Below are 19,233 nucleotides of genomic sequence, written 5' to 3' on the forward strand. Positions count from 1 at the left end.
AGTTTAATGGATTCTTCAGCTGCGACAAATGTACTGAAGAAGGCGAATTTCAAAATAGAATGGTTTTTCTTTCTGAATCAGCACCACTACGAACTGATGATACTTTTAGAAATAGATTGAACGAAGAACATCATACTGGAATTTCACCGTTTGAATCTTTACCTATAGATATTGTAAAACAATTTCCACTTGACTCTCTGCACGTGGTATATTTGGATGTAATGAAATCCCTGTTAATGAGTTGGGTAGATAATCGTCGACAGCCAAGTTAGTTTTGTTTTTTTAGTTCTGAGGCTATACAACAATTATCAAATTTCTTAGTTATCGCAACGCAATGGGTGCCTAAGGAATTTAACAGAAAACCTCGAGATTTGCAGGAGTTATGTCGTTGGAAAGGAACTGAATTCCGTTTGTTTTTGTTGTATCTCGGACCGATTATTTTGCAACATTTTCTTCCTCGAAAGTATTTAATTCATTTCAACACTCTACATTGTGCCATGAGAATATTGTGCCACTCTCAAGATTGTTATGAAAACAACGCTTACGCTAAAGAATTGCTTATTTATTTCGTACAGCAATTTAAAACATTGTATGGAGAACAATATGTCACAAGTAACTTTCATTATCTTATTCATTTAAATGAAGATGTAAAAATGTATGGACCATTAGATTCATACAGTACTTTTGATTTTGAAAATCATATGCAAACTGTGAAGCGAATGATACGGAAACATGCAAATCCCTTACAACAAATTCATCGACGACTATTTGAAAAGCATCTCAATCAACATCTCCAAAACAAGAATTTGGACATTTTGCAGTACCCTCTACTGAAATATCCAATTGTGTACAACTTCCCTTGGGTTGTCATAGCGAACATCGAATTCTACAATTCCGCAATTTTCAATTGTCGACTAAAAGGCTGGACAACTGTTGTTTCATGAATGATGAAACTATTGTGATGATCAAGCATATTGGATTAATAGAAAATAGTAGATTGTAGTTCTTGGAAGACAATTTCTGAATAAATGCGACATTTCTAATTATCCGTGCCCTTCCAGTTACTTACAAATATATAAAGTCGATAATCTGTTACCTTTACGATTGTGGTCCGCACAATGCATAAGTTGCAAAGGATTTGTAATAACACATGAAAATAACACATATGCTATGGCTCTTTTACAAAAATAACAAGAGGTGTTTGGAAATAAAATTTTCAGATGCAGTACTTTGTAATAATTTTTAACGACTTTTGTAATCTCGTACCAGCAAATTGGGTGAATATAGAATTGAAGAAAGTTTTTTGGCCTCCAAAGCACGTAAAATTTAATAAACACAAAATGCATCTGCTACAGCCAAATAATGATGATTGGCTTACATATGATTATCGTAAATGTTTAGGACCTTTCGGTACGTTTTTTTTAATATTAGATATATTATAAAGTATTACATGTTACTATATACAATTCAAATTAAAATATATTTTAGAGTCTCTTGAAATAGCAAATCAAGTTGAAGAATATTGCATTAACGTCTCTACAAATGAAGATACTGATGAAACATGTAACAAAGCTCTTAAAAGTAACGTGGAAACAAAACGAAAGAGAAAAAGACCAAAACGTCTTTCCGATACAGACGAAGACGAAGGTAATGCTGTAATATACACACTTCTGGTACAATTCTTTTAAAATGCTGCAGAATATTTCACAAAATATTTTATTTTTTTCAGTGATCAAAGATAACTCTGATACAGATAATAATTCTACACGCTCATTTATATTACCGCTATCTGATTATCAGCTACAAAATTTTAATGAATTTATACCAGAATCAATCTCCATGGGAAATAATATGTTAGGTAATTATATATGTCATACATTCTTAATATTCTATTATTGAATTGTATAATTGTGAATGAATAATACTAATATAAATCAATATATGTTTACAATGCAAAAACCCAGTAACAGAAGACTGCAACGAAAGTAAAAATGAAATAGAGGAAAAATTCTCTTGTGATTCAACAAGTGAACATGAACAAGAAAATACTGGAACAGCCACTACTACTACTACTACTTTACAAAAGCAAAGTAAATGTATGTAATTTATACGTGTTTCAGATCAAATGCAGGTTTTCTTAATGACAGATTCCTGAGGTCATTTGGAAACGATTTTTCCTTTGCGAAAATGTCAAGGGAGGTCATTATTTTTTGCAAGTTTTTATTTTTGTCATCATATATCTTCGTACTTAAGCCTTAAATTTATATTCTATTAAAGTAAACTGCACCTAAAATTATCTGAAGAATTTAATTTTATTAACAGTTTATATCTACAAAGTTTAGTTTACGAAAAGCCTTTCTTTTTTAATTAATTATAACGCGGAAATTATTGGTGTTTCGGCATTTTCGCAGAGGAAAAATCGTCTCCAAATGACTTTAGGAATCTCTCATTAAAAGGACCTGCGTTTGATCTGAGACACCCTGTATACATATATATATATATATATATATATATATATATATATATGGGGCATTCTTTGTGAACCCGAGACCCCATGCTCTCCAGAATTGAGTTGCTCCAAAAAATATTTTTCAGGGTTGAAAATTTACCTAAACATGTCTACTTTTATTTGCCGTGTGGCCTTTTTGAAAATTCAAAATGGCGGCGCGTCCAAACTCCAAAATACCGAAAAACTATTTTATTTTCTTCCTATTGCGTGCGAAAAAAGTATTGTAGCGTATGTTCAAAGATTATTTTTGTCGTCAAAATTGTTTCTTTGTTTGCCTACTTCAAATTCGTGTAATATAATTTTGGATATTTAAGATAGCGGATCCAAAATGGCGGACCAAAATTCAAAATTTAAATGATTTGAAGGAAAATCGATACCTGGGGGTTTTCGTGGTCGCTGATCACGAATCTGAAGTCAAAATTCTGAAATTCAAAATGGCTGACCCAATATGCCCGACTGAAATGCAAAATTTCACATAATTTCGATGAAAATCGGTATTCCGGGGTTTTCGAGGGCTGATTACGAATCTTAGATCAAAATTCTGGAAGTAATTAAAAAATCGAAAATAAATTCGAAGTTACGAAATTTTTACTTGGGGTACTTGGGCGCGCATTATTGACGTAAAAGTAAATGTTCGTAATTGTGTATACCGCTGACGTTAGCATCATCCAACATGTACCTTATACTTTATTTTTTAAAAAAGAACACAGATAAACTGAAATCTGTAAAGAGACACAACTTCGGTTTACTTTTTTAACGGGATAAAATGTAAGTAAAAATATGACAGTTATTTGCAAATACGTACATTAATTTAGTATTTTTTTCTATATGGGTGATTTGCAAATTATACTTTATTTTTAACAGGATGATTGTTCTTTCAGGTGATCTAATAAAAATAAAAAAAAACTTTTATGCAAGTTATTTTTTAAAACATTTTTTATAAACAAATCCCATTTTAACTGTGTTCTCCATGTGATGTTTTAATTATTTTTATTGATAAATGTTCCTTACAATGTTGGTAAAAAATACGTGAAAAAAATAGCAATCAAATCACAATTTGGGCTGAGAATGGTATAAAACTCACTTACAATACGAAGTAACATGAAAATGCAAGGAGAATTTAATAACTTACCAAAGCGAGCTCGCGCGCACCCCCCCCCACACACGCACGCACACACGCACGCACGCGCACACACACACACACACACACACACACACACACACACACACACACACACACACACACACACACAGGTGACGGCAAGGGGAACCATCTGATCAAAGCACCCCGAAGACATGTAAATCCGACTGTGCGACCTCCGCGGGATACATGTTGGATGATGCTAACGTCAGCGGTATACACAATTACGAACATTTACTTTTACGTCAATAATGCGCGCCCAAGTACCCCAAGTAAAAATTTCATAACTTCGAATTTATTTTCGATTTTTTAATTACTTCCAGAATTTTGATCTAAGATTCGTAATCAGCGCCCTCGAAAACCCCGGAATACCGATTTTCATCGAAATTATGTGAAATTTTGCATTTCAGTCGGGCATATTGGGTCAGCCATTTTGAATTTCAGAATTTTGACTTCAGATTCGTGATCAGCGACCACGAAAACCCCCGGGTATCGATTTTCCTTCAAATCATTTAAATTTTGAATTTTGGTCCGCCATTTTGGATCCGCTATCTTAAATATCCAAAATTATATTACACGAATTTGAAGTAGGCAAACGAAGAAACAATTTTGACGACAAAAATAATCTTTGAACATACGCTACAATACTTTTTTCGCACGCAATAGGAAGAAAATAAAATAGTTTTTCGGTATTTTGGAGTTTGGACGCGCCGCCATTTTGAATTTTCAAAAAGGCCACACGGCAAATAAAAGTAGACATGTTTAGGTAAATTTTCAACCCTGAAAAATATTTTTTGGAGCAACTCAATTCTGGAGAGCATGGGGTCTCGGGTTCACAAAGAATGCCCCATATATATTTTTATCTCTATGATAATATAGTTGTATTATATATTTAATGTTTTTTCCAGTATTAACATATTCAGGGAAGAAAACATTTGTTGTAAAAGTCCCTAACGTTGATGGGACACACAATTTGCCTAGACCTTCAGAAAGGTGCACAACTGGAAATACGACTTGTAAGGCTTATAAAATTTTGATATACAAAAATTCATTAAGGTCTTGACTGATTGTTGTAGCTTTTATCTTAACTTCTTAAAATCATTTGTATATTAACCATTAAGCTTAGTTTGTAAAACACGAAATGTCTATAAGTGCGAGTTCTTTAAAAGTAAGATACTTTTAAAACTTATAAATTTTCCAAACTATAGGAAATATAAAATTATAATTACACACATTATATTACTTACAATACTTGTAACGCGATTAATTTTTAGAAAAAATCTCATTTTTAGAGATCAACAAATATTCTAAGATTTTTTCTTGAGTTTTAGAATAAAATGAATTAAATTACTTTGAAGGTTTGAAGAATGATATGTCATATGTTTTATTTAAAGCGTTTTTAAATCTTTTCATATACGAACTTGTCTACATAACTTTGAGAATTAGTTTATGACTAATATATAGGCAATTTTAATTTTTTTATTTTTGTATATAGTTTTGTATATATAGTTGTATATGTATATAGTTTCTTTCAACTCATTAAGGTTCCATTTCTTAAGAGTCAAATATTACTTGTAAAAGATTTTAATCTATACCATAGAAATTATTATAAGTATATTTTGAATCTTAGTAGATATTCATTCCAACAAAAATCGTCCGATAAATAATGATGAAGAACGCACACAAGAACGTAATTATATACGTCGTAGAAATGCAGATGTGGAAATTGTGAATACACGTCGTAGAAATGCAGATGTGGAAATTGTTAATCCTGCCAGAAATACGCAAAATCGTCCGGGAAATAATGATCGAGAACGCATACAAGAACGCAATCATGCACGTAAGTACCTAGAAAACATTTTGCAAGTAAATATGTAGCAAGTCACGCACAAATATGGCTCATATTGCGCAAGCAATACCTTATCCCAATGCGTCGTTAAAGCAGTAGCAAAACGCTAGCACACTTTGTGCGCGTGATCTCAATAAACGATAAACACTGTTGCATGATACTGCAAAGTTTGCGCGTGAATTGAAAGCCATAACATACACATGAGTGGGAAAGCAATGTACAATTACGGGTTATGCTTGCGCCAGACTATGCGCGTATTCGCGATTCGTGATACGTAATTTGTTAATTTTTATCTAATTGGCGAAGGAGTGTGGAGACAAAATTCGTCAAATTTACATTTGCGTGATTCGTCATTCGCGCTGATTCGCTGGCGGAGTGGTTTTTCGACGAAATTAAAGGACACGAATCATCACGAATCGCGAATACGCGCATAGTCTGGCGCCAGCATTACGTATAAACATAATGTATACTATATAAAATGGGAAGGCATTACAATGACGTCATCTGCACAGATGAAATTAAAGCGATATACTCTGAAATTAGAAATTACTATATATAAAGAATATTATATATTTGTGGTGTGTGTGTGTGCGTGCGTGCGTGCGTGCGTGCGTGCGATGCATGTTTTATGATATATTTTGAATACAGATGTATAGTCTCAGGAAATTTCTGAGACTTCCACTTATCGGCAAAATTAAAAAAAATTGTTATTTAGGTATTGTTTGTTATTTACTGGTATTAGACAAAGAAATAGAATCAGTATTTATTTTGACCAGAGTACCAAATCTCAACATTACTTTTTTACAAATATTTTATATTTACTTACAAAATTATGTAAATCAAGTTTCAGAACCAATGACGGAAGAGCGGTTTCTACCATATTTTAAGTGCCTGAAGAATAAGATGAACCATCTTATTAATTTAATGCGAGATCGTGGTATTGAAGTAGAAAATGAAGAAAATCTTTTACCTAACTTTCCTTTAAGAACTGTCCTAGAGTTAGAACAATTTGAAATGCATCTTGTTAAGTCCTCCGAAATACAAAAACAATATGTAAGCTTATTTGTTATATTTTACAGTAGCAATTTTACAATAGCAATATTCAAGTCATTATGATATATTTATGAATATTTTGATAGATTCGCGAAATACAAATGATCGGAGGATCTGATCCAGGCAAATTTACTAGAGCTACATTGCGTTTTTTAATGTCGGATAAGCTGGCTGTGCAGTATTCCTGGTCTGGTCAAAGAAGAACTATTCAATTTAAAAGTACCCTAATTTCTCAACTTATTGTCGGTGTGTAATAAGTATTTTATTTTTTAGTATGTATTTTGACCAAAGTACCAAATCTCTATATTGAACTTTTTTAAAAATATTTTATATTTACTTACAAAATTCTTTAAATTGTTCCAGAAACCGTTTCGAAAGTGAAAAATGCATCTAGAAGCGACATAGAAATATTTATAAAGAAGTGGCTGCAGCACGCTAGCGACCGAATAAAAAATAAGAAATAAATTTTCATAATTCCATAATATACACATATCTACTTTAGGCCTGATTGAACCAACGTTATTTTTAAGCGTTATTTTAAGCTTTAAACGAGACTTTAATGTATTTTTATTTAGAAAGAAAGAGGAAGATTGATACATTATATATATTTAATATTATATATTTAAGTCTCTTGTACGTATGTATGTGAACGTATGAGATACGAATATATGTTTGGTGTATAATTTACGTCACCGCGCGAAAGCGATTAATATAATATATACAGACGATTGTGCGTTCATCATTTTTCTTCGATTTTTCACAAATTCTAAAATTTGGTTTGATACACTCCGGCGAGTATAACAATATATGTTACAATATATGTTACAATATCATTTATCATTTAATAAAATATATTTTGTCATTTTATTACAAAATTGTATTTTATGCATTTAGAGCATTCCAATAATCCTAATTTATCCCATATTCGGATCCCAGAAAATGAATAATAATAGAGTTCTATTATAATTCTATTAGAGTATTAGCTAAAAATTATTTTGAATTCATAGCGAATTATTATAGACTCAAAAAGGAATCCTTTTCGAATCTGAAAAAGAACTCACAAATGGTGACATAAAAGTGAAGTCTTTTGGAATACTTACGAATACTTTTCGAACAGAAATGGGACGAAAAAGAAATTTATTTTATAAATCGGGGATCAAAAAAGAATTCTTTTCGAATTCTCTGTGCTATCTGGGTTGTCATATACAACATTGAAAAGTACATTGTACCGTGAAAGAATCAAACTTCGCCCAACTTTACCAAAGAATATGGAGACGCTTGCTGCGAATTTATTAACTTACCAACCCCTAAACAAATTTTATAAAGGAAATGTGACTTGTAGCGATGGAAAAAAAGCATTAATATTTACAAGTAATGAGCTGTTGCAAGAATTACAAAAATCAACAGAATTTTACGTTGATAGCACATTTAATGTAAGTTTCAATATCTTACAATATAGTATATTGTTATTTTTATATATTATAATAAAAGCAATACGTTTAAATAATGTTAACTTTGTAGATTGTTCCACGTGTACCATTAATGAGTCAAATGTATACACTACATACCCGCTATATGAATGTAGTAAGTAATAAAAATATAACATAATATAAAACAATATAACTAAATAATATAATATAAAATTATATAAATAAATATAACATGTATTGTCACCAGTTAGAATTGCATGTGTAAATATTATTCAGTAAATATTATTCAACAAAAAAAGCATGAAAAAGTTGTAATATGAGTTAATTAATTTTTTTATTAGCTATTTTATTAGTAAATATTTCATTCTTTTATAATATAGACATAGAAAGCTAGTTTAAAAAAGTGTAATATATTATATATATTTAATATATATTTTAGAGAAGGGTCCAGTTGCGCATAGAATAAATCAGACACAGCAGGTTGAACGAATCGGACACAGTAAGAAACGGACACACGATGAAATCGGACACATGACCAGTCGGACTTTTCGCGTGAAGTGAGGGAAAACACATATCGCCTTGTGCCAAAGCCAGATCTCCGCCGCAAGCAACATGCAACACCTTGTGGAGGGGATAACGGGGATGTGAGCGTAACGTACGTGTGAGCTCGGAGATGCGCCGAGCTCACACGTACGTTACGCTCACATCCCCGTTATCCCCTCCACAAGGTGTTGCATGTTGCTTGCGGGGGAGATCTGGCAACTTTGCCTTGTGCTTCGAATGTGTAACGGAGTTCGTAATTATACGGTTTCACATGGGTTTGCAACTTTTCGCGCAAAGCGAGGGACAAAATATATCGCCCTGTGCTTTGGATGCGTAACGAGGTCTGATTGATACTGTCCGATTGCAATCATCGTGTGTCCGTTTTCTACTGTGTCCGATTTGCACTGTGTCTAATTAGCAATGTGTCTGATTTCCACTGTGTCCGATTAGCATTGTGTCCGATTATCACTGTGTCCGATTATCACTGTGTCCGATTTCAATCATCGTGTGTCCATTTCCTACTGTGTTCGATTAACACTGTGTCCGATTCGTTCAACCTGCTGTGTCCGATTTATTCTGTGTGCAACTGGGCCTCACTCATATTTTATATGTACATTATGAAGTTATAAATTAAAAATATGATTTTTATTGTTCTTTGCAATAAATTTATACATGTTTTTTAAATATGCTTTCTCTTTAAATAGTATCTCTTTAAATAAAATCAGTATTCTCTTTAAATAAAATCATGATTTAAATAATATTAATTCAGGCTTTATATCTCATACTTTTATACATTGTTTAATTTTAATAGGAATACTGTAATTCGTTATATTTTGCAAGATATTGCTATGATCTTTATCTTGTGTGAAAGTCGTTCTAGTAATATGTACACAGCTATTTGGAACAAAATTATAGAATTAGTGCCAATGCTTCAACATAATATAAAGTTTATAATGAGCGACTATGAAATGGCAGCCATGAAAGTTATAAATGAATACTTTCCAGCAGCAGAAGCACATGGGTGCTGGTTTCACTATAATCAAGTATGTATTATAATTTTATATAATTTATTTTTGTTTTCTTTGTTCTATATTATTTACATAAACCAGTTATTATAATATATAAATATTCACTTACAGGCACTTTTGCGTCATTGGCGACGATTAGGTTTAATGGATGCACCAAAAAACGTTTTATCAATGACTATGACTATGGCATTGGTTCCTTCTGATCATTTTAAGGAAGCACTTTCCTTTATACAATTTGAAGCTGATCAAATTTCTCATGAATATCCTGCTGTTAATGACTTTTTAACATATGTAGGCAAAACATGGTTACCACTAGCATCAAAAGTCAGCGTTTATGATTGTCCTATGAGAACAAATAATATAACAGAAACTTTTCACAATATAGCAGGAAGAAAATTCAACAAAACTCATGAAAACGTCTGGAGTTTCTTAGGTAATGTTGTCATTTTTTCCATTGTATACACAAAGTAAACAAACTGTTCGAAAAGATAATATGCTTACAGATAATCTACAAATATTAATAACTGACGAAGAAATAAAACTGAAACGTCTAAAAACAGTCGAAACTAGTGGACATCGTACAAATATTAAAAACAGAAACCGAGATAATAAAATATTAGAAATACAAAAATATTTATCAGCAGGCAGGTTAGTTTATTATATATATATATATATATATATATATATATATATATATATATAAAATGTATTATGCGAAGATGAAAAGTAAAATTGCAAAAGAAATATCTTTTTATATATATATATATATATATATATATATATATATATAAAGATACTTCTTTTGCAATTTTACTTTTATATATGTTGTAAAATTATATTACACACACATACACACATATTTTGATAAAATCAAATTTTTAATTTTATATATAGATATAAGATATACATACCTTTCTTTAATTATCTCTTTTCTTTTTTCTGTTTCTCTCTTATTTATAAGAAATTTTTAATTTGACTCTAATTTTGACAATTCGTAAATTTTCGCGATAATCAAAAGCTGTCAAATATGAAATTGATTTCGACAGCAAAAAGTAATGCGAAATTCGAGAATTTATATAACATAGATTTTCTAAAAAGCATACAAATAACTTTATTTACAAAAAATTTAATTCATTTATTGTAGCTTTTTCAACTTTTCAGCAATTACTTTTTATAAACAGTATATTTTTTTGTGAATTAATTGTGTACTATTCATATCTATTGATATGAATAGTACACAATTAATATCTATTCTTATAATATTTTTATGTAAACATTACAAAAAAACAGCTATTAAGAACAATAATTTACGAGATCTTAAATTTTTTACATCAGGTAATTACAAGACAAATTGATGTGTCTAAAAGAATATATATGTGTTTGATTTTATTTATAAGATTACTTTTAGACTGATTTTTTGTAAAAATTAATTTAAAATCAATATCAATATTCCAATTTTGTTTTAAACAATTTTTATTAAATGGACAATTTTTATTAAATTGATTAAATTCGCAACTAAACATAAAATAATTATAGATATTAATTTCCATTTTCGGCATCCTGCATTTATATTGCAAATTTTAATAAAAATTGCTTTTATATTTCTATATATGTAATACATAACAAAAGTACTTTTTATTTTTTCTTAGGTTGGATCTTAACAATTTTTTACGTTTCTTTAACGATAAATGTAAAAATATGCTGAAGGATAAATTACTTTAATGGTATGTATATTATCAATAATGAACAAAATTTGATATTTAAATTTCAGAGAAATAAACAAATATTATATTCTATTAAAGAATATATTATATTATATTATATTATATTATATTAAAGAAATATAGTTAGTTTGCTTCCGTTTTGAGCATTTTAGTAGATTTTATTACAGAGAAGAAAGCAACTTCTCTCTAGTATCAGACACTCTAGTATCAATTATATATTCCTTATTAGTTACAAAGGCATTAATAAAAGAAATTTTAGTAAATGTTCAAATTAGAAAAGTCTCCACTAAATTTTACCTATTGCAATATACAGGGTGTTTCATTTTAATCGCCCCAAGCAAATATCTCGAGAAATATGGAAATTATGAAAAAATGTTTCGAACAAAAGTTGTATGGTTTTGAGGGGGCAATAAGATAGTAACATTGTTTCGACCTTCAACAGTCATTTGAAGATCACATAAAGGTCACCTTAAATTTATTAAATGGAATATCATATATATTATTGCATATTCTTGTAGTTTATCTCGAGAGATTTCCAAAACACTATAATAAATTATTTTTTCATGAAATACTTTTCGAATTATAAGGCTTAAAATCATTTCTTAATTTTACATAAACCATAAAATATCTTGTAAAATATTCATGTTTCGATTATCTTACCTTAATACTTTTATGTACAAAATAATGAGAGGAATCAATTAGTGTAAAGAAAACACATAGTTGTTTCTAAGAAAAAATATATAATTTGCAATTAACAATTCCATATTTTTTCTTAAAAACGACTGTATGTTTTCTTTACACCAATTGATTCCTCTCATTATTTTTTACATACAAGTATTTAAGTAAAATAATCGAAAAATGAATATTTTACAAGATATTTTATGGTTTATGTAAAATTAAGAAATGATTTCAAGCCTTATAACTCGAAAAGTATTTCATGAAAAAATTATTAATTATAGTGTTTTGGAAAGCTTTCGAGATAAGCTACAAGAATATACAATGAAAAATAGCAGGTTCCATTTAAGAAATTTAAGGTGACCTTTTTGTGACCTTCAAATGACTGTTCAAGGTCAAACCAATGTTACTATCTTATGGCTCCCTTGAAACCATACAACTTTTGTCCGAAACATTTTTTTATAAGTTCCATATTTTTCGAGATATTTGCCTGAGGCGATTAAAATAAAACACCCTGTATATTAATAATATAGCAATGTTAAGTTTATTGAAGTTATTTACTTTTAAAAACTGACCGTTTTCAAATTTTGAATACTTTTAATCAAAGACATAGAGTTATATCATATCACAAATTCAAACAAGTTGACCAAAAAAATTTTCTTATAACAATCATATAGTAGGTCTTTCCTCAAACATACGTTTTCAAATATAACTTTCATAATTTGTGTAAATACTACCCTCCGATTTAAATTCATCTAAATGAATATATACAAAAAACATTACCTTGTAAAGATATATTATTAAAATATTTTATATATATAAAACAAAAATTTTAAATATCTTGATTTTTATGGATATATGTATTTAAATATTAATTATAAATTGTATTTTGCAGAAGGTAACATACATAATTCAATATTTGATGAAGAATATGAGTATACATATTTAAGAACAAAATCAAACACACTACATAATATAGAACATAACACAAAAATTAATATAAAAGGGAAAAGACCGTTACAAACATTAAATTGTGAGGGAATGAATCATTCACATATAAAATGCCACAAAAGAAGACGAAACATGTTAAACACTGATCAAGGTAAGTATGCAAATTTTAATATTATGTTTACAATCAAAATACTTTTAAATAAAATAAAAAAAATTGTTTGAATGAAATGAAATAATATACTCTATTAAATTTATTTTATTTATTACCTATTTTTATTTATTTTTTATTCTTTTATTACTTTTTCATTACTTTTACAACTGCAGAATATAATATATGTTGTAAATATATAACAATTCTATTCAATAACAATTCTGTTTGTATTTTTTTGGATTTAATATTTGTCATTAAGTTTATAAAATTTATGTTTTTATGCATATTTGGTCAAAATTTATAATAAATTATTAAGATTATATATATATACATATATACAGGGTCTACCAAAAGTGTGGAAACCCCTAAATATCTCGGAAAATATACGTTTTACAGAAAAGTGTTTCCAACAAAAGTTGTAGGGTTTAAGAAGATCTATATACTGATTCTATCAGTTTGACCTTGGATGGCGTCGTCAAGGTCAGGTCAAGGTCACATTGACTTTTTTAAATGACACCCCCTACATTTGATTGCATATTCTTATAGCTTAATTCAAGAGCTTTCCAAAACACTATAATAATGTTCATTTTTATTAAGTACTTTGCGAGTTATGAGGGTTGAAATAATTTCTTAATTTTACATAAACCATAAAATATCTAGTAAACCATTCATTTTTCGATTATCTTACCTTCATACTTTTATGTACAAATTAATGAGAGGAATCAATTGGTGTAAAGAAAACACATAGTTGTTTCTAAGAAAAAATATGTAATTTGCAATTAACAATTCCATATTTTTTCTTAAAAACAACTGTATGTTTTCTTTACACCAATTGATTCCTTTCATTATTTTGTACATAAAAGTATGAAGGTAAGATAATCGAAAAATGAATGGTTTACTAGATATTTTATGGTTTATGTAAAATTAAGAAATTATTTCAACCCTCATAACTCGCAAAGTACTTAATAAAAATGAACATTATTATAGTGTTTTGGAAAGCTCTTGAATTAAGCTATAAGAATATGCAATCAAATGTAGGGGGTGTCATTTAAAAAAGTCAATGTGACCTTGACCTGACCTTGACGACGCCATCCAAGGTCAAACTGATAGAATCAGTATATAGATCTTCTTAAACCTTACAACTTTTGTTGGAAACACTTTTCTGTAAAACGTATATTTTCCGAGATATTTAGGGGTTTCCACACTTTTGGTAGACCCTGTATATATATATATATATATATATATATATATATATATGTGGGGTATGTCACAACTAAGACTCTACGTTGCAATAAATAATAATTCTGTATTTGTTTCTTTTATAATACAATTGTTAAATGAGTATATCTGATGTGAGCGTGATGTGTCTGTACGCGAGCGAGTCAGTAGTATCGTGTTCAATCGGGTGATGTGCACTCTGTGCAAGCCGGGAAGTTACTGCACTCTGGAAATCTGGATTCCGCATGCATGAACCGAGAAAGGTTTTTTATAATGGGAGAAATTTTACAAGGGATGAATTGCATAAGGAAAAACCATGTGTTTGCCAAATGTTACATGGCAATCTATAGACTCGGAGGACGGCTGCGAAACATGCAAGGGTTGTAAATTCTATTGAGGTGAAAGCGGATGCATGCATGCGGGAATTAGAAAGTTGGTAGGATTTCGGACATGTGTGGAAAATGTGCGTGTGTATGTAACACGGGCGGAGTAGGAGACAATTGTCCCTACAGTACCCCCCTGCTAGTGTTTAACGATATATAAGAATTTACGAAAATCCTCCTTGTAGCCGGTCCGGAAAGCGGACACGTCTACCTGACTTGGTTACGTGTTTGGTCGAGTTTTCTAGTGTTGATTTTAGATGTGTGTGTTTCTGTGTATCGGGTAGGTCTGTAATTACTGTGCCCTTTTCGGAAGGGCCTGGAACGTCCTCCTCGTTGTTGCCATCCTGAGAGACGACTGGATCATTGGCCATGATGTACGCTGGTTTAAGGCGGTTGTGGAAACCGTAACGTCCCGGCCGTTCATACGAACCACGAACGTCTTTTCTGCCCTTTTGATGACTTTGTACGGGCCGTCATACGGCTGTTGCAGAGGCTGTTTGAGACCATCATGGCGTACAAAGACTTCCTCCGAGGTAGCAAGGTCCTTGAAAATGAATGTCTTCCCCGTACCGTGGCGAGATATCTTCGTCGGTCTCAATTCCCTCAGATGTTGGCGTAGCTCCTTGATGAAATCTGACACGTTGTCCGCTGCGTTTTCGCGGTGGAGAGATCCTAAGAACTCGCCCGGGAGGCGTAGCGACTGTCCGTAGACCATGTCGGCTGCCGTGGCTTGCAGGTCCTCTTTCCAAGCTGAGCGGATGCCCAGCAAGACGGTGGGAAGGCTCTGTGTCCATCGGCATTGTTGTTGGCACATGATTGCTGCTTTTAGTTGACGGTGCAGCCGTTCAACCATGCCGTTGGCTGAAGGGTGGTATGCGGTTGTTCTCAGGTGAGTCGTACCTAACAAGTGATTTAATTGCTTGAAAAAATACGACTCGAATTGTCTGCCTTGATCCGTGGTTATTCTCAACGGCGTGCCGAACCGAGATATCCATCCGTCGTAGAGAGCACGTGCGACAGTTGCAGCTTCTTGATCCTGCAGGGGAACAGCTTCTGGCCAGCGAGAGTATCGGTCTACCATAGTTAGGCAGTATCGGTATCCCTCAGACGGTGGCATGATTACGATATCAATATGTATATGCTCGAACCTGGCAGAAGGTGGTGCGAATGTACCGACAGGTGATGAGACATGGCGAGAGATCTTGGCGCGTTGGCATTGGATGCAGCTGCGGGCCCATTGTCTGCAATCAGCTTTGATCGACGGCCATACGTAGCGCTGGGTTATGAGCTTGACCGTCGCGTTGATTCCCGGGTGGGACAGCTGGCGCAGCGAATCGAATGCGACTTTCCTGAACTCCTGAGGAACGAAGGGCCGCGCTGTCTGTGTTGAGACGTCGCAAAATACTGCAACGTCGGTGCCGGGGATGCGTACCTTCTTTATTAAGAGGGTGGAGTCTTCCTCTAGATATCGCTGGAGCTCTTCGTCTTGTTGTTGGGCTGCTGCCAAGGCTTCGTAATCGAGCGTATGCTCAACTTCCTCTACGCGCGACAGAGCGTCTGCTACTACGTTGTCCTCCCCGGAAACATGGCGGATATCGGTGGTGAATTGTCCGATGAAGTCCAGGTGTCTGAATTGTCGAGGTGAACATTGGGCCGTCTTCTTGTGGAACGCATAGACGAGAGGTTTGTGGTCCGTGTAAACTGTGAATGATCGTCCTTCCACGGTGTGCCTGAAATGCTTGATTGCTAGGTAAACAGCAAGTAACTCCCGATCGTAGGCTCCGTATTTTGCTTCCGCAGGACTTAGCTTCTTGGAAAAGAATTCAAGGGGTTGCCAGGCGTCTCCGATCCGTTGTTGTAGGGCTGCTCCGACTGCGTAGTCTGACGCGTCGCTGAAGATTGCGAGCGGTGCGTCGGGCTCGGGATGAGCCAGCAAGGTTGCTTGGGCTAAGCATTCCTTGCTTGCTTCAAATGCCTCTATAGTTGTTGACGTCCAGTTGACTGGCGACTTCCCTTTAACATTGCCTGACAGCAGGTTGTTAAGCGGTGCTTGCGTCTCTGCAGCCTTGGGCAAGAATCTTCGATAAAAATTCAACATGCCCAAGAATTGACGTAATTTCTTCACCGTGTCGGGTCGTGGATAGGTCCGTATGGCGTCGACCTTCTCCGGTAACGGGCGCGTCCCTGCGCCGGAAACAAGGTAGCCGAGAAATTTGACTTCGGGCTGTCCGAATACGCATTTAGCTGGGTTGATGACGACTCCATACTTCTTCAGCCGCTCGAACAGAATCCTCAGGTGTTTTAGATGTTCTGCTTCTGATGTTGATGCGATGAGGATGTCGTCAATGTATGCGTAGCAGAACTCCAGACCTTGCAGCACCTCGTCAATGAAGCGCTGGAAAGTCTGCGCGGCATTACGCAACCCGAAGGTCATGTACTCAAATTCGAAGAGACCGAAAGGCGTCGTGATGGCTGTCTTAGAAATGTCCTCCTCCGCGACAGGAATCTGATTGAAGGCTCGTACCAGATCGACGGTGGAAAAGACGTCTTTCCCATGAAGTGACTGGGAGAAATCCTGGATGTGTCTCACGGGATATCGGTCCGGGCAGGTTCTCGCATTAAGGGCGCGATAATCTCCGCAAGGACGCCAGTCATCGCCTTTTTTCGGCACCATGTGCAAGGGCGATGCCCAGGAGCTCTGTGACGGGCGAGCGATGCCCAGGTGCAGCGATGGCCTCGAATTCCTTCTTCGCCGCCTTCAACTTCTCTGTTGAAAGTCGACGTGGCTTCTGTGCGACAGGCGGCCCTGGTGTGGTGGTGATATAATGTCTCGTCGAGTGACTTACGGCCTTGGGGGTTCCGTCCGGTCGTGTCACCTCCGGGAATTGGTGGAGGAGTTCGTGATACCGCGATGAGCCTGAAATGGTCTTAACACTCGGAATGTCACACTCAATCACCCTTCCATGAGAGGTGAGTTGAGTGGTCGCGTCCAACAGCCGCTGGTTCCTCATGTCCACCAAGAGTCCGTAGTGCACGAGGAAGTCTGCACCGATGATTGGCTTGGAGACCGCGCCGACGACAAACCTCCAGGTGAATTGCCGTCGCAGTCCAAAGTCCAGAGCTAGCGCTACTGTTCCGTATGTAGCGATTGTTGTGTCGTTAGCCGCGGAGAGCTCGTAGCTTGATTTCGTACGAGGTCCCGGTAGGCGCGAGCGTGGAAATACGCACACGTCGGCTCCCGTATCAATCAAGAATTGTAATTTGGTGGATCGATCGCTGACAAAGAGGCGGCGCGATATCGCGGGGCTGATGTCGTCGGCCGCCATTAGCGACTGCCCTGCTCGTTTTCCGGAGATCTGTCACTGTACTTGCACGGCTTTTCGCACTTTCTTGCCTTGTCGCCGTATTGCCAATGGTACCAGCATATCTCGCCAGCTGCATCAGGACGCTGGCTCCGTGATCGCGAGCGCGACCGGAAACGCGAGCGCGACGGAGAGCGTGAGCGCGATCTTCCGCAGGCTTCGCAGGATCCGCTAGTTGGCTGACGCGCTCCTTGGGTATTAACCTCGATCGCCGCGAGCCTCCGTACCATCTCCGCCATCACACGAATCAGATCGTCACCGTGTGCTCGGGCAGGCTGAGGTGCGGGGGCTGACGTCTCGGCGATGAGACCTGCCGGGCCGTACAAGTCCGCGATGGAATCCGCGATATCGGCTCGCTTATCGAGCGTGAGGTCCCGATGCGCCGCGAGGAGGGCCTGGACGTGCCTAGGCAGACGGCCCAGCCAGAGCGTCTGCAAGACGTCCTCAGGGAACTCCTTACCGGCAAGACCGCGAAGATGCCTGAGGAACTGCGACGGTTTACGATCTCCGAGAGGCTCGTTCTCCAACAGGCGACGCGTGTTCTGCTCGCGTGAAGAGCCAAGGCGCTTGATCAGCTCGGTTTTTAAGAGTTCGTACAATTGTTCTTCCCTCATAAGTATGTCGCGGACCTCCAGAGCGTACCTTTGATCGAGGGCTGTGATTACGTAGCCATATTTGGTGCTGCTCTGCGTTATTCCTGCAGCTGCGAAACCGCCCTCCAGCATCCTGAACCACAACTCCGGGTCCGCGGGTATGAATGATGGTACTTTCACTGATACCCGATCGATCGACGACGAATGTGACGGGTTCGCCGTTTCGCGGTTCGCGACACCACTACCGTTGTTGTGAGCCATATAAATTCCAAAGGGACAAGCACTACAATACACTGAGCAGATCACTCACGGTTCGCGAAAAAAAAAAGAGATCACGTCGGGGTCACCAATTTGTGGGGTATGTCACAACTAAGACTCTACGTTGCAATAAATAATAATTCTGTATTTGTTTCTTTTATAATACAATTGTTAAATGAGTATATCTGATGTGAGCGTGATGTGTCTGTACGCGAGCGAGTCAGTAGTATCGTGTTCAATCGGGTGATGTGCACTCTGTGCAAGCCGGGAAGTTACTGCACTCTGGAAATCTGGATTCCGCATGCATGAACCGAGAAAGGTTTTTTATAATAGGAGAAATTTTACAAGGGATGAATTGCATAAGG

General features: G+C 35.2%; 3 protein-coding genes across 4 annotated transcripts; 1 reads left to right on the forward strand and 2 right to left on the reverse strand.

Moving 5' to 3' along the window:
* Nucleotides 1-302: 302 nt before the first annotated feature.
* LOC109610045 lies at nucleotides 303-7,280 on the forward strand. Of its 2 annotated transcripts, none has more exons than XM_025409133.1 (9): nucleotides 303-1,410; nucleotides 1,489-1,647; nucleotides 1,730-1,858; nucleotides 1,965-2,096; nucleotides 4,559-4,666; nucleotides 5,281-5,490; nucleotides 6,344-6,552; nucleotides 6,639-6,798; nucleotides 6,916-7,280. In XM_025409133.1, the coding sequence occupies exons 1-9, from the start codon at nucleotides 1,221-1,223 to the stop codon at nucleotides 7,014-7,016; spliced, it is 1,398 nt and encodes a 465-aa protein (XP_025264918.1). In that variant the 5' UTR covers nucleotides 303-1,220; the 3' UTR covers nucleotides 7,017-7,280. The 2 variants fall into 2 exon arrangements, with proteins under 2 accessions (XP_025264918.1, XP_025264919.1); XM_025409134.1 differs by having other exon boundaries at nucleotides 5,284-5,490.
* A 10,026-nt stretch (nucleotides 7,281-17,306) lies between these two features.
* LOC112638086 lies at nucleotides 17,307-17,981 on the reverse strand. The gene has a single exon (XM_025409129.1). The coding sequence runs from the start codon at nucleotides 17,979-17,981 to the stop codon at nucleotides 17,307-17,309; it is 675 nt and encodes a 224-aa protein (XP_025264914.1).
* Nucleotides 17,981-18,871, reverse strand: LOC112638087. The gene has a single exon (XM_025409130.1). The coding sequence runs from the start codon at nucleotides 18,869-18,871 to the stop codon at nucleotides 17,981-17,983; it is 891 nt and encodes a 296-aa protein (XP_025264915.1).
* Nucleotides 18,872-19,233: the final 362 nt, after the last annotated feature.

The sequence above is a fragment of the Camponotus floridanus genome, unplaced genomic scaffold (genome assembly GCF_003227725.1).
Source record: "Camponotus floridanus strain SB8 unplaced genomic scaffold, Cflo_v7.5 scaffold242, whole genome shotgun sequence".
Classification (NCBI taxonomy): domain Eukaryota; kingdom Metazoa; phylum Arthropoda; class Insecta; order Hymenoptera; family Formicidae; genus Camponotus; species Camponotus floridanus.